The 12,073-nt window shown below is 37.2% G+C and overlaps 1 protein-coding gene across 9 annotated transcripts; it reads right to left on the bottom strand.

The window, feature by feature from the left end:
* Positions 1-586: 586 nt before the first annotated feature.
* nfyal (nuclear transcription factor Y, alpha, like) lies at positions 587-12,021 on the bottom strand. Of its 9 annotated transcripts, none has more exons than XM_084389429.1 (10): positions 11,747-11,841; positions 11,068-11,153; positions 10,424-10,510; positions 9,679-9,825; positions 9,203-9,334; positions 8,808-8,910; positions 8,488-8,642; positions 3,570-3,743; positions 3,374-3,481; positions 587-1,391 (listed from the first exon to the last, which is right to left on the bottom strand). In XM_084389429.1, exons 2-10 carry the CDS (start codon positions 11,137-11,139, stop codon positions 1,329-1,331), a joined length of 1,041 nt encoding a protein of 346 aa, XP_084245555.1. In that variant the 5' UTR covers positions 11,140-11,153; positions 11,747-11,841; the 3' UTR covers positions 587-1,328. The 9 variants fall into 9 exon arrangements, with proteins under 9 accessions (XP_084245555.1, XP_084245553.1, XP_084245554.1 ...); XM_084389427.1 differs by having other exon boundaries at positions 8,470-8,642; positions 11,747-11,839; XM_084389428.1 differs by having other exon boundaries at positions 8,470-8,642; positions 10,427-10,510; positions 11,747-11,834.
* Positions 12,022-12,073: the final 52 nt, after the last annotated feature.

Below are 12,073 nucleotides of genomic sequence, written 5' to 3'. Positions count from 1 at the left end.
CCTGGAAAATAGGCTATGGGATTTAAATAGACAGTTGACGCACAAAAAAATAAATATTTTTTTTTTATAATTTACTCACTCTCATGTTGTTCCAAACCTGTATGACTATTTTTTGTGAGACACAAAAGGTTTTGAAAGTGAATGGTGAATGAGGCTGTCTATCCATTTTGGAAATAGGCTAAAGAAATTCAAATTCAAAAAATAAATGTTTCATTTAAATTCCTTAATACGCAGTCTTTGCCTATTGGTTCTAATTTTCATTTATGAGTGAACTGTCACCTATCTAAGCTGATGTAGGTATTTTTTGTTGTAATATATATATATATATATATATATATATATATATATATATATATATATATATATATATATATATATATATATATATATATATAAACACACACACAGATAAGTACATGTAAATAATTGTAGGGCGCCGCACCCTGGTTAAGAGCCACTGCTTTAAAATATCTGATTTCAATTGCACTTGAGTAGATCAAATCATAGAACTGTTTGATTTAGGATCATTTACATCCTTCATGTGCTCGCACAGATTAGAATAATAAAGGCAAGTTCACAAAGCAAGATCTTTCGCAATGCATTTCGCACACTTTTTTTTTTTTTTTTTTTTATCAAAATACAGGTTAGACTACTTCAATGTCCAAAACAACAACTCAAGAGTATTCACATTTCCAAGTAGGAACTAGATGAGGTGGGAAGACAGGTCACTGAATACACAAAACTCACTCAAATTACAAATGATAGTTTTTTCAAAACACTAATGTAAAATGAATTCATGTTAAGGGAAATCTGGATAAAAGCTTGGGAAACAAGGACACCTCTATATGCCCGGTGTTTCCTTGGTGACTAGGACTGATTTCTCAAAAATGTTGCCCTTTTGCCTTTATTGTTTCCCCACAATGCTCTTTTTCCCATGCCAAACATGTACACATAGCCTACACTGAACAACACTACAATGAGCCATACTGCCACCTTTGAGAAACATCACGGTAAATGAGTCCTTGGTTAGCTGCGTATTCTCCGTCTCTGTAGGTCAATTTACACTTTGCTATTTAATTGCTTTTTAAACGGCAAGCTGAATTCATTACGCTGTACATTAACAGTAATGGCTCTTTCTATATGTGTCCTCAGGAGCAATAGCAGACCATAGAGAGAAAACAGAAAACAGGGCCCCTCCCTTCAGTGGAAGACATGAGACAGGAGAAACACAGGCCATGATGAATTAGGACTGTTAGTGTTGCATTGGAGATTCACACTGGTGTAAATTTGGGCCTTCAGAGTCACTAAAAATGGTAGCCGTCCTAGTGCTATGACACCCGGATCATCTGGGCCACAGCCTCGTCTCCAGCCTGGTTCTGGTCCTGTTGCTCCTGCAGGGGTGAGGGGGAGAGGAAGAGGGTCAATCATTACCCTCACGCCTAATTTTAGATATGCTTCACTCAGCACTAAGCCTTTTTACTAGGGTTGAGACATCATGACTTATAGCATCAGGAAAAACACTGAATAACCAAGAAAAAACAGCAAAAGGTTTATGTTTACCAAGCTGTCACATCGTTGGATTTCAGGAAAATTTAGACTTCTGTTCTGTAGAACTGTTTAACGTTACAGACTTCAAATTTGTGCTGTTCTAGTCAGTGAAGTACCTGGAAATATTAAATCCCAAAACATTTCTGAATAAAAATGACTTGACAAGACAAACAGGATCATGAATCACAAGGCACGGTTCACTGCTGTTTCACAGTACACTAAAAGTTTGGGGTCAGCAAGTTTTTTTTTAAATGTTTTTGAAAGAAGTCTCTTATGCTCACCAAGGCTGCATTTATTTGATACAGTTATACAGTAGAATAGCAATGTTGTAAAATGTTACAATTTAAGATACGTTTTCTATTTAAATACATTTTAAAATGTAAGTTATTCCTGTGATATCAAAGCTGAATTTTCAGCATCATTACTCCAGTCTTCAGAGTCACATGATCCTTCAGAAATCATTCTAATATGCTGATTTGGTGCTTAAGAAACACTTCTTATCGTGCTGCTTAATATTTTTGTGAAAAAAAAGGATTCTTTGATTAACAAAGTTAAAAATTTCAGCATTTAGAAAATAGAATTTAACACTGTAAATGTATTTACTGTCACTTTTGAGCAATTTAATGCACCCTTGCTGATTAAAATTATTCATTTCTTGTTAAAAAAAACACTTTACAATAAGGTTCATTAGTTAACAACTTTAGTTAACATTAACTAAGAATGAACAATACGTCAGCATTTATTATTATTAGTTCATATTAAGTTCAACTTTTACTAATACGTTATCAAAATCAAAGGTTGTATTTGTTAACATTAGTTAATGAACAGCTGTATTTTTATTAACTAACATTAACAAAGATGAATTGCTCATTGTTAGTTCATGTTGAGAGAACATGTAATGTTCATACATTAACTAATATTAACTAATGAACCTTATTGTAAAGTGTTACCAAAAAAATCTTACTGACCCCAAACTTTAAAACGGTAGTTGAGTTTGTAGTTTGAGTTATTTTTCTCGGTGAACCTTTTGGAAGTCAGTCAGAATGTTTATTCAGCATAAAAATCACAACATGCGACAAAAATGAACACAGTGACGACACCGCACAGGTTAAGCCAAGCAAGAAAGTACAGTATCCACCAAACAAAACAAAACAAATGCTTCCTCAAAAAATTTAGTACACCAAACAACATAAAATATTTACATTTCAAACAAATCTCATTTCTTTTAAACTGGTTCCTCAAAAAAAAAAAAAAAAAATCATATTTTCAGGCAGTGATTTCATGATTGAGCTTAGCAAACTGAGCATTCATGCTTTCTTTAACCTCCATGCTGTAAATAATAATGGTGTTTAGATCAAACAGAAACAGTCACATGATAAAGTAAGTCACATTGTATCAGCGATTCAGAAGAGCTGCATCAGTATGCAAGGAATATCAGTGTTTTCATCGTGATTATGTCATGACTATGAAGAGATGATCTTTTTCTTGTTAAATATTGCAGAAATCCAAGTTCAGACAGGCAGTCATAAAATACCACACGGCAGATTTTGCAGATCATGCAGTCTGTTCGCACGAATGCTTAACTAGCAATGAGACATGATGGGACAGAATCAAGCAGCCAACAAGCACAGGAAAAAGCAGGAGGTGATGTGTGCAAGAGCAGCCAATGACAGCATGTCACACCGGGAAAGGAGTGAGAATGCATCTGCTAAGCGGAGATGAGCGTCTAAGCGAGGGGCTCAGTGTGCTCGGGCAGCCAATGTGCGCTCGCGAGTTCGGTGGCATTGCAGAGGTCTTCCTGCTTGACGTGGCCCTGCGCTCTCACCTGCATGGCCAAGGCCATTTCTTCTTTCTCTTTAGGTGAGAAGAAGCGTCCCCCGTCACCGCGCTTCCGCTGCATGGCGTGTTTGTGACGTGACTCGTGAAGGTATTTCTGTAGGGGAGAGTAAGGAATCAGTCTGGATATGAGACAGAATTCATTTCAAGATGCACATCATGGCATTCAGAAGAGGAAGACTCACCCTTCTTTCTTTAGGGATTTTGCCCTCTGCCTCCAGCTTGGCACGAGCTTGCCGTCTCTTTAAGATACGATGATATTGCTTGGCATTAACATACAGCGGCTCCTCTTCGAGCATCTCGGCTCCTGGCAGAGGGATTCGTTGGATGGCTGGCACAGCACCACCACCCGGCATCATCTGGAAGAGCGGGAAGGAAAGAAAAAGGGCACACAGAATTAATTCAATCTATGTCCAAACCTGAACAGACATAAAAAACGTATTAACAAATGTAACAACTAAAATCAATCAATCAAATCAAATTAATTAGCAATCCAGTGATCAGTCAGGTGACAGCTGATGTAATATGGACTGAAATTTGATGACACACTAGCGTGAGAAAAGGACACCCACAGAACAGCTGAGTGGATCATTTGTGAAGAGGCGACAGGCTGATATCATCCTGACACCTGAATCAATGCTAAATATTAACAGAGCAGATGGAGGTCGCCACTTTCCACTTGCTTCTGAGTAAATCATCAAATTTTAGGAAGATTCCTGAAACTAGGATTTTGGGCTTTTTTAATTGAAAGATGCTGAATGCTGTTACATATTAAAGGAATAGTTCACCTTAAATACAATATCATTATTTACACCCTTGTGTTGTTCCAAACCTGTATGACTTTCTTTCTCTCATGGAACAAAAAAGGAAAAATGTGTCCTATCCAATCTTTTTTTATATATAATAAAGAAATTGAATCTGGGGATCTGCGGGCTGTCAGGCTCCAAATGACAAAGCAAGCACTGTTCACAATTCATAAAAGTGGCCAAAATGACTTTATATTTCAATTCAAATCTTCTGAAGTCATACAATAGCTTTGTGAGATGGAACAAATAAATATGTCATTATTCATTTACAATCTTCCCCTTCACTGTATTCTTATTTCTCATTCCCACTTCAAGCATGCCACATCGTGATCAGTCAATGTGACACCGAATCATTCATAAATGAAGGGTCACGTCAAAAAATGTCTAAAGGTGTCATATCCGAGTTTCAATTACTTCAATTTAACCACTTTTATGATATTTTTATGGTGTTTTTTTGTCATTTTGAATTTTGACAGCCCAGATCCAGATTGTTTTCTGTAATAAATAACATAAAACATAAATATTAGAAGAAAAACTTGTACTTAAAACACTTAAACAAAAATTAGAAATTTGGCATGGCAACACGCTGATTATACTAGACCAGGGGTGTCCAAACTCAGTCCTGGAGGGTCACTGTCCTGCAGAGTTTAGCTCCAACCCCAATTAAACACACCTGAACCAGATAATCAAGATCTGATTATATGTTTCAGGTGTGTTTAATTGGGGTTGGAGCTAAACTCTGCAGGACAGTGGCCCTCCAGGACTGAGTTTGGACACCCCTGTACTAGACGAAACAAACAAACTAGTTAGCCTATACAATTTAAGGAACATAGAAATGTTGCCATTAGGGCTGAGCGGTATATCGAGTTTGTACAATATATTAATATATTTTAAATGATAAAGAATGAGGCTATACCGTTTATATCTAGATACAGTAGTTTGATATTACGAGCACATCTAAAAAATAGCGGAGGACTCAGAGTGAGCCGCTACGGAGGAAGTGCATAATCAAATCTGTCCTAAACATGAGACAGGCTTTATAATAAGGGCTTCAAAATAACAACAATATAGTTAATGCATAGGCAATAGTTTAAAGTGGCTTGCTCCGTCAGAAGCTCTGACAGATACACATCGGATATACATTTTGCTCAAATATTTATTGTTGTACATTAAATGTGCCATATGTAGCCTAGATATTAAACCTAGCCCTATTCGCACGGGATAAATATTACCTGGTGACCTGTAGTCATTTGTAATACTTGCGGAGGATGTCTGTGATCTTAATCCCGTGCGAATTGGCCATGTCTGTAATTTGTAAAGTAAAAATTCCCCTGCAAATGACCTACCATATTTCGCCGAACACCGAGGTCCTGTGATAATATTAGTCCCGTGCGAATCAGCATCTCTGTGATTTGGCGGGGTCGTTTATAATTTTTTCAAGGTTTCTGTTTCCTGTACGCTTTTTTATCCATCTTTCACGAAGAATGGAGATAAAAGTGTTGGAGGGTTTTGATAGTATTTTGGGTTCTGGGTCATACCGCTATACACCATGATACGATACAACTATACAATTTGCAGAAAGAGAAAGCTGAAAACCATCAGAAGAGCAAAAATAAAAATAATGATTAGATGGAGATGGATGACGTGGTAAGGAACATTCTTCTGTTTATGATATATCATACAGCTAGACCTATAACGACAAGACATTTCCAAGCAATAGCCTATTGACATCATATTCGGGAGAGAAGTCTGTAATTTCGAGTAAAATCACAGGCTTTGTTTATCCCGTGCGAATGCGTCACACGAAATTCAGATGTGGGTGGATAATTTCTAAATCACACGTGGTCCCAAGATAATACTAATCCAGTGTGAATAGGGCTTATGACAGCAGTACTGTAAAGTGACAATTGCAATTGGGTAATCAAATGTGGACGATATAATTACTATAAGCTCAGATGAGTGAATGTGTTTTCCCTTCTCTGGTATAAGGGAAAACACATTCACTCATCTGAGCTTATAGTAAGTAACATTTAGTCTGTGCTTTTGTTTTAATTTATTTTCATTTTTAGTTTAGTGAATTCAGTGAAGTCAGAATGTAATGAGATTTTAGCATTTTTTGTATGGTTACATTCACTGTATTTGTTTTCATAGCCTTCAATATAAATATTGTTTATAGGGCAACATTGATTTTTTTTTTTTTTTAGTAGAAAATACAGAGATATATTGTATCGACATTCAGCCACAAGATGATAACTGATATTAACAAGTTTAAGTTGAAGTACTAAAACTATTAAAACTTAAACAAAAATAAATTAAAATAGAAATATAAAAAAATAAACCTTAATAAAATAACAAAAGCACATAACAAAATGACTAAAACAAACTAAAATTTAAATGAAAACTGAAAATATCAAATAAAAGCTCATTTTAAAATGTAATAAATACTATAATAGTATATAAATGATAAATGAACACTGCCGCAGAATAATGAAAGTCATGTGAGTTTGAAACAACATTTCAGTGAAGTAGGGCTGGGAGATATGGCCAAAAAAGACATCATAAATGTTTTCATATCAGTCGATATCGATAATTATCAGATAAATGACAAATCTTTCTTTTTTTCAAGTTTAAAGGTAGATTTTTGCTCCTGAGCGAAAGTTGTAGAAACCAGACTGTTAGTGGTTATAAACTACTCTTTATTGTAAGAACATGACAAATATTTGGTAAACAGGTGAACATTTCACAAATCTGAGGTAGGTACACTTTTTTTAATTCTCTACAATTTCCTTTCCTTTTTTCCTTGAAAAAAGTTCTAACAGGTGATATTGTTGCAAATCATGAAACAGGTTTGTTTTACCTGATTTTATTGGCACGTATCTTTGGTACAGCTTGCCGTGCAAGCTGCAATATTAATTATATTACATACAGTGAGGAAAATAAGTATTTGAACACCCTGCTATTTTGCAAGTTCTCCCACTTGGAAATCATGGAGGGGTCTGAAATTGTCATCGTAGGTGCATGTCCACTGTGAGAGACATAATCTAAAAAAAACAATCCAGAAATCACAATATATGATTTTTTAACTATTTATTTGTATGATACAGCTGCAAATAAGTATTTGAACACCTGAGAAAATCAATGTTAATATTTGGTACAGTAGCCTTTGTTTGCAATTACAGAGGTCAAACGTTTCCTGTAGTTTTTCACCAGGTTTGCACACACTGCAGGAGGGATTTTGGCCTACTCCTCCACACAGATCTTCTCTAGGATAATAAATGGAGTGGAGGTGGACATTTTAAAGGCAGACTAACAGGTCTTTGAGGGTCAGAATTCTAGCTGATAGACAGGTGTTCAAATACTTATTTGCAGCTGTATCATACAAATAAATAGTTAAAAAATCATACATTGTGATTTCTGGATTTTTTTATTTTTATTATGTCTCTCACAGTGGACATGCAGCTACGATGACAATTTCAGACCCCTCCATGATTTCTAAGTGGGAGAACTTGCAAAATAGCAGGGTGTTCAAATATTTATTTTCCTCACTGTATGTTGTCCCTTAGAAACGTACATTTGACAGTAGCTGGAGTTGGTGACGCAGTTAAATTTGTTAACAAAAACAGTAACATCTATAAAAATTGTAACAACCTAATTTTTATTTGGGTAAACATTTTATATTCTGCCAGTTTAAGTTAGGAGTCTACCATGGTTATCACAACCTAAATGTATGATACTAGATGGAAGTAATCACCCAGGTAAAACCATAAATATAGCACGCAAATGGTATTTGTTATTAAAAACAGTAGCCTAAATACATTTATTATAAATACAAATGCACATGTGCTATAGCTTAATAACAAAAATACTTTCTGCCACAATAAAATTGTGCAGTTAGTGTTACTACAGTAAATCCATCGTAAATGATGGTGATTTGTAGACTGAAAATTCTAACTGGATCATTCATAGCACAATGTTTCGTCTGGCTTTAAACTAGTTTAAATCACCAAGACATTTGTGTTCTTCGTTGAATTTCAGCGCTGTTTACTTTAGTAGGGATGAGTCACGATTTTCAAATATTCAATTAGACATATTGCCCAGCCCTTAGGTGAACTATCCCTTTAAGGTAAAATCATTTGTACAAATCGATTTACTTTTCAGAAGGTTGGATCAACACGTGAAAAGGCGAGTCCACAAGCAAGGTGATTGAGTTTTAACACAGCATGCACCCTCCTACACCTGTGATGACTAATGAAGGGGACGGTTTAAGTTTGTTAGATACCTCATCAGGAGGTCTTACCATGACCATTCCCCCAGTGTTCACCATGTTTCCGGATACTGGCAAGGTAACGGTGACTGTGCCCTGCCCGCTGTTGGTCGTGGAGGTGTTGCCGGCCCCTGCTGCCTGGACAATCTGAGTGCCTGCCAGGGAGCCTGCTGGGATGGTGATCATACCTATGGAGGGGAGGGAACTATTAGTCCTCACCTGAATAACCTTCAGTATAATGGCATATTCATGTTTGTTAAAACCCTGATTGATCATCTAGTTTATCTTGTTCATGTCTGATTTAATGTTTACTGAAGACAGATAAACCAAGTATAGGTATTGTATTTAAATACCCTGCTGCAGAACTGTGCCATCAGCGTTCACAGGCTGGTATACAATGGTCTGTCCTTCAGCTGTTTGGGCAACCTGCTGTCCTTGTAATGTTATCTGCTGCCCCTGTAATACAGAATACACATTAATTTACAGTTCATACAACAAAACCAGTGTAAAGTAATCTGAGAAATCTGCCTTATACCAATAACACAAACTAGTCATTATAGTTGTTATGACAGCATTCTCTTAATTCATGCACAACATAATAATATTGCATCAGTGAAAAAATAAAGTACAACGTTCCCACACCATTTTAACCCCGATGTTATTCATTTGCATAAGTGTTCTAGGTTTGGAATTGTTAGTTACATTCCAACTTAACAGACCAGAGAAAAGAATAAAGTGTGTTTGAGACCTGGTTCTGGCCCGCGGTAATGGCAGTCTGGGGCTGCTGTATGATGAACTGTTGAGTCTGACCCTGCTGACCCTGCAGCTGCAGAGTTTGACCTCCCTGCAACTGAATCTGACCCGGCTGAACCAACTGGATCTACATTTACACATAAAAAAAAAAACATTGATTACAATAATAAGGACAACAGAGATGAATTTAGATAATTTTACCTTGAAATATAATAATAAACCATTGTTTCATATAATATGAGCATTAATAATAACAACAAAGGGATATTAAGATAATTTTACTGTTAAGTGTAATAATAATAATCATTATCCCCATCCATTTTTTCATAAAATATGTGCAATATTAACATAACAATATCAGAGGGATATCTAGATAATTTTGCTGTTCAGTATAATAGGACAATCTACAGATCTATTTAGGGAGACTTTCCCACAATGAGGAGTGCTGATGACAACCAGAATGGCACTTACCTGCTGAAGGCCTTGAGCTCCAGACACAGGCAACTGCATGATGGTCTGGCCCTGAGCTCCAGACATGGCTTGTACCATGATGGGCTGACCTGAGGATGTAATCAGCTGCCCGCCACTCACCTGGACCATCAATGGCTGACCCTGGACCTGAGCGCACACATAAACTGAAAGTTAGCATGGTGAGATGTCGATATTCAACACAATATTAGACCTGAACATGCAGCTTTAGGCATTACACAGGACATACATCACTGTTTATGATGGAATTTTTTTTATTTTAATGGCCATGTTGTTCCACGTTACAATACATTTTATTACTGTTTAATAATTTCTACAGAAAATGACCCAGACTGGTGGTAATGGCTGGAATGAGGGAGCTAGAATTTCATGTTTCAACATGATAATCAGACAATCATGCAGTTCATCTAAAATCCATACAATGCTGTGAACTGATCAGTATAAAGTGGTGATAACATGCAAGTGATCTTATAGTAATGACTCCATAGTTACTCTACACAATCTTTTTAAATTCTGTTCCAGACACATTAAAACACACAAATGATTCTTCTTGAAAATGTGTCCCAAGCAGATGCTTTGATGCCATGGACAACATGGAACATTAGACGAACCGGATCACGATTTGCCGCAAGTGAAAGCGAGGCATGCTGGACGAGCTCACATCCTCGCAGACAGTGTGACATGACGCATGCAACATCACAAGCCTGAAGGTCGGAGTTCACACAACTACCTGGAGCGTCTGCACTTGCTGGCCTGTTGCCGTAGTGACAGGTGCTTCTGTTTGCAGCTGTACTGCAGTTACGGTCCCCTGAGCCTGTGGACAATCCCACATCACACTTTGCTCTGCATTCTCTCTTACAGAAATGCACTTTGTTATTTTATACTTCCTAATCTATTCCCTTAATTCACACTGTCCATTTCTGATATTCTGGACCAGTGGTTCTCAACAGATTCACAAGCAAAAAAATGGTTCAGCAACTTTTTATAGGGAGGATATATATAGAGAGAGAGAGAAAGAGAAAGCTGTGATTAATATAGTGCTTGCGAACTGGGTGTGTTTGTGTGACATTAACCTTGTTTTTATCAGGACTGATGTATTTCATTTCAAATGAGAGAGACTGCAGGCCAGTTCAATACTATTTACTCAGTCCTTTCCTTGAATTGGTAACCACTTACTGAAGTAGATTACTCTTCTATTTTAAAAATACTACTGCACCTTATACACATCTGCAGTACATACAGTAAAATGTACAAGTTTATTTTTAAATGCCTGAAAAAACAAACAAAATCAAACACACAGTCATTGTCCTTTTTCCCACAGTGAAAGCCACTGATTAAACAGTAAGCTAAGCTGTTTGCATTGGCTCTTACCTGCTGCTGGATTTGCCCATTGGCAGCTTGCACCACTATCTGATCCCCGGTTGTAGTTGTATATTGTTCCATCTCTCCTTCCTCACCTAATTTGTCATAAAAACATCAAATAAATAAACAAATTAGGTGCAAGGCGTTTCCTACTTATTATTCAGTACAAGAACAACTAGCAGTCTTCTATGAAATCATGACTTCTGTCTGGTGTCGTGATGGCTGGATGTTTCCTTATTGAATGTATGAAGGTATTTAACATTATGAACAGCATCCTATATTACATTCTGACTGTTTGTCTGATCTTTTTAGCTACACACACACAAAGTAAGTGGCTGAAAAGTTGACAAGAAGGTCTGAATAATTCACAAATTTGCAGCATTTCACAAACAGTTGCTCCTTGTTATGGGCAAACCAAGGTAACTGAGACGCTTTTTAATTAGTTCAAAACAGCCCCTATTTCACAAACATTTGCAGGTCTGTCTTTGTTTTCGACAGCTTCACTAACAGTATCATTCATGTCCAGTGTACGTTCTCGCGCGCGTATAGCTTATGGCTCGCGCTCTCTACCTCTCGCATAATTAACCGATTTGATTTCTGTATTCGGAATTAGTCATTTGGTTGGTCACTGACAAACCAATCCGTGTTGTCAGCTACCATTTCCCTTAGAGCAAGCGCAACCCTTTACCGTTTCTCCGGTTGTCCGGTACCCTTCTGATTGGCTCCACAACAGATCTCAAAAACCCAATCAACACAGTGGTGCGGACAAAATGGCGCAAAATGAGCCACACAGAGAAGAAAGGGGCAGGCTTGACGCATGTGATCGGCGAACGGAGCCGAGTGTTGCCGAGTTAAAACGGAAATAATCGAATGACTGCCGCGCATGCGTGAATAAACCATGCTTCCGGTGGCATGTGATCGGCGAACGGAGCCGAGTGTTGCCGAGTAAAAACGCTCCGAGTCGGAAAGAATCGAATGACCTGTGCGGGTAAATAGAGGTTATAGTTGTGTCAAT

Source organism: Rutilus rutilus, assembly GCF_951802725.1.
Source record: "Rutilus rutilus genome assembly, chromosome: 19".
Taxonomy (NCBI): Eukaryota; Metazoa; Chordata; class Actinopteri; order Cypriniformes; family Leuciscidae; genus Rutilus; species Rutilus rutilus.
Note: the sequence above shows the minus strand (reverse complement) of the source record. Positions and strands in the feature narration are given on the sequence as shown.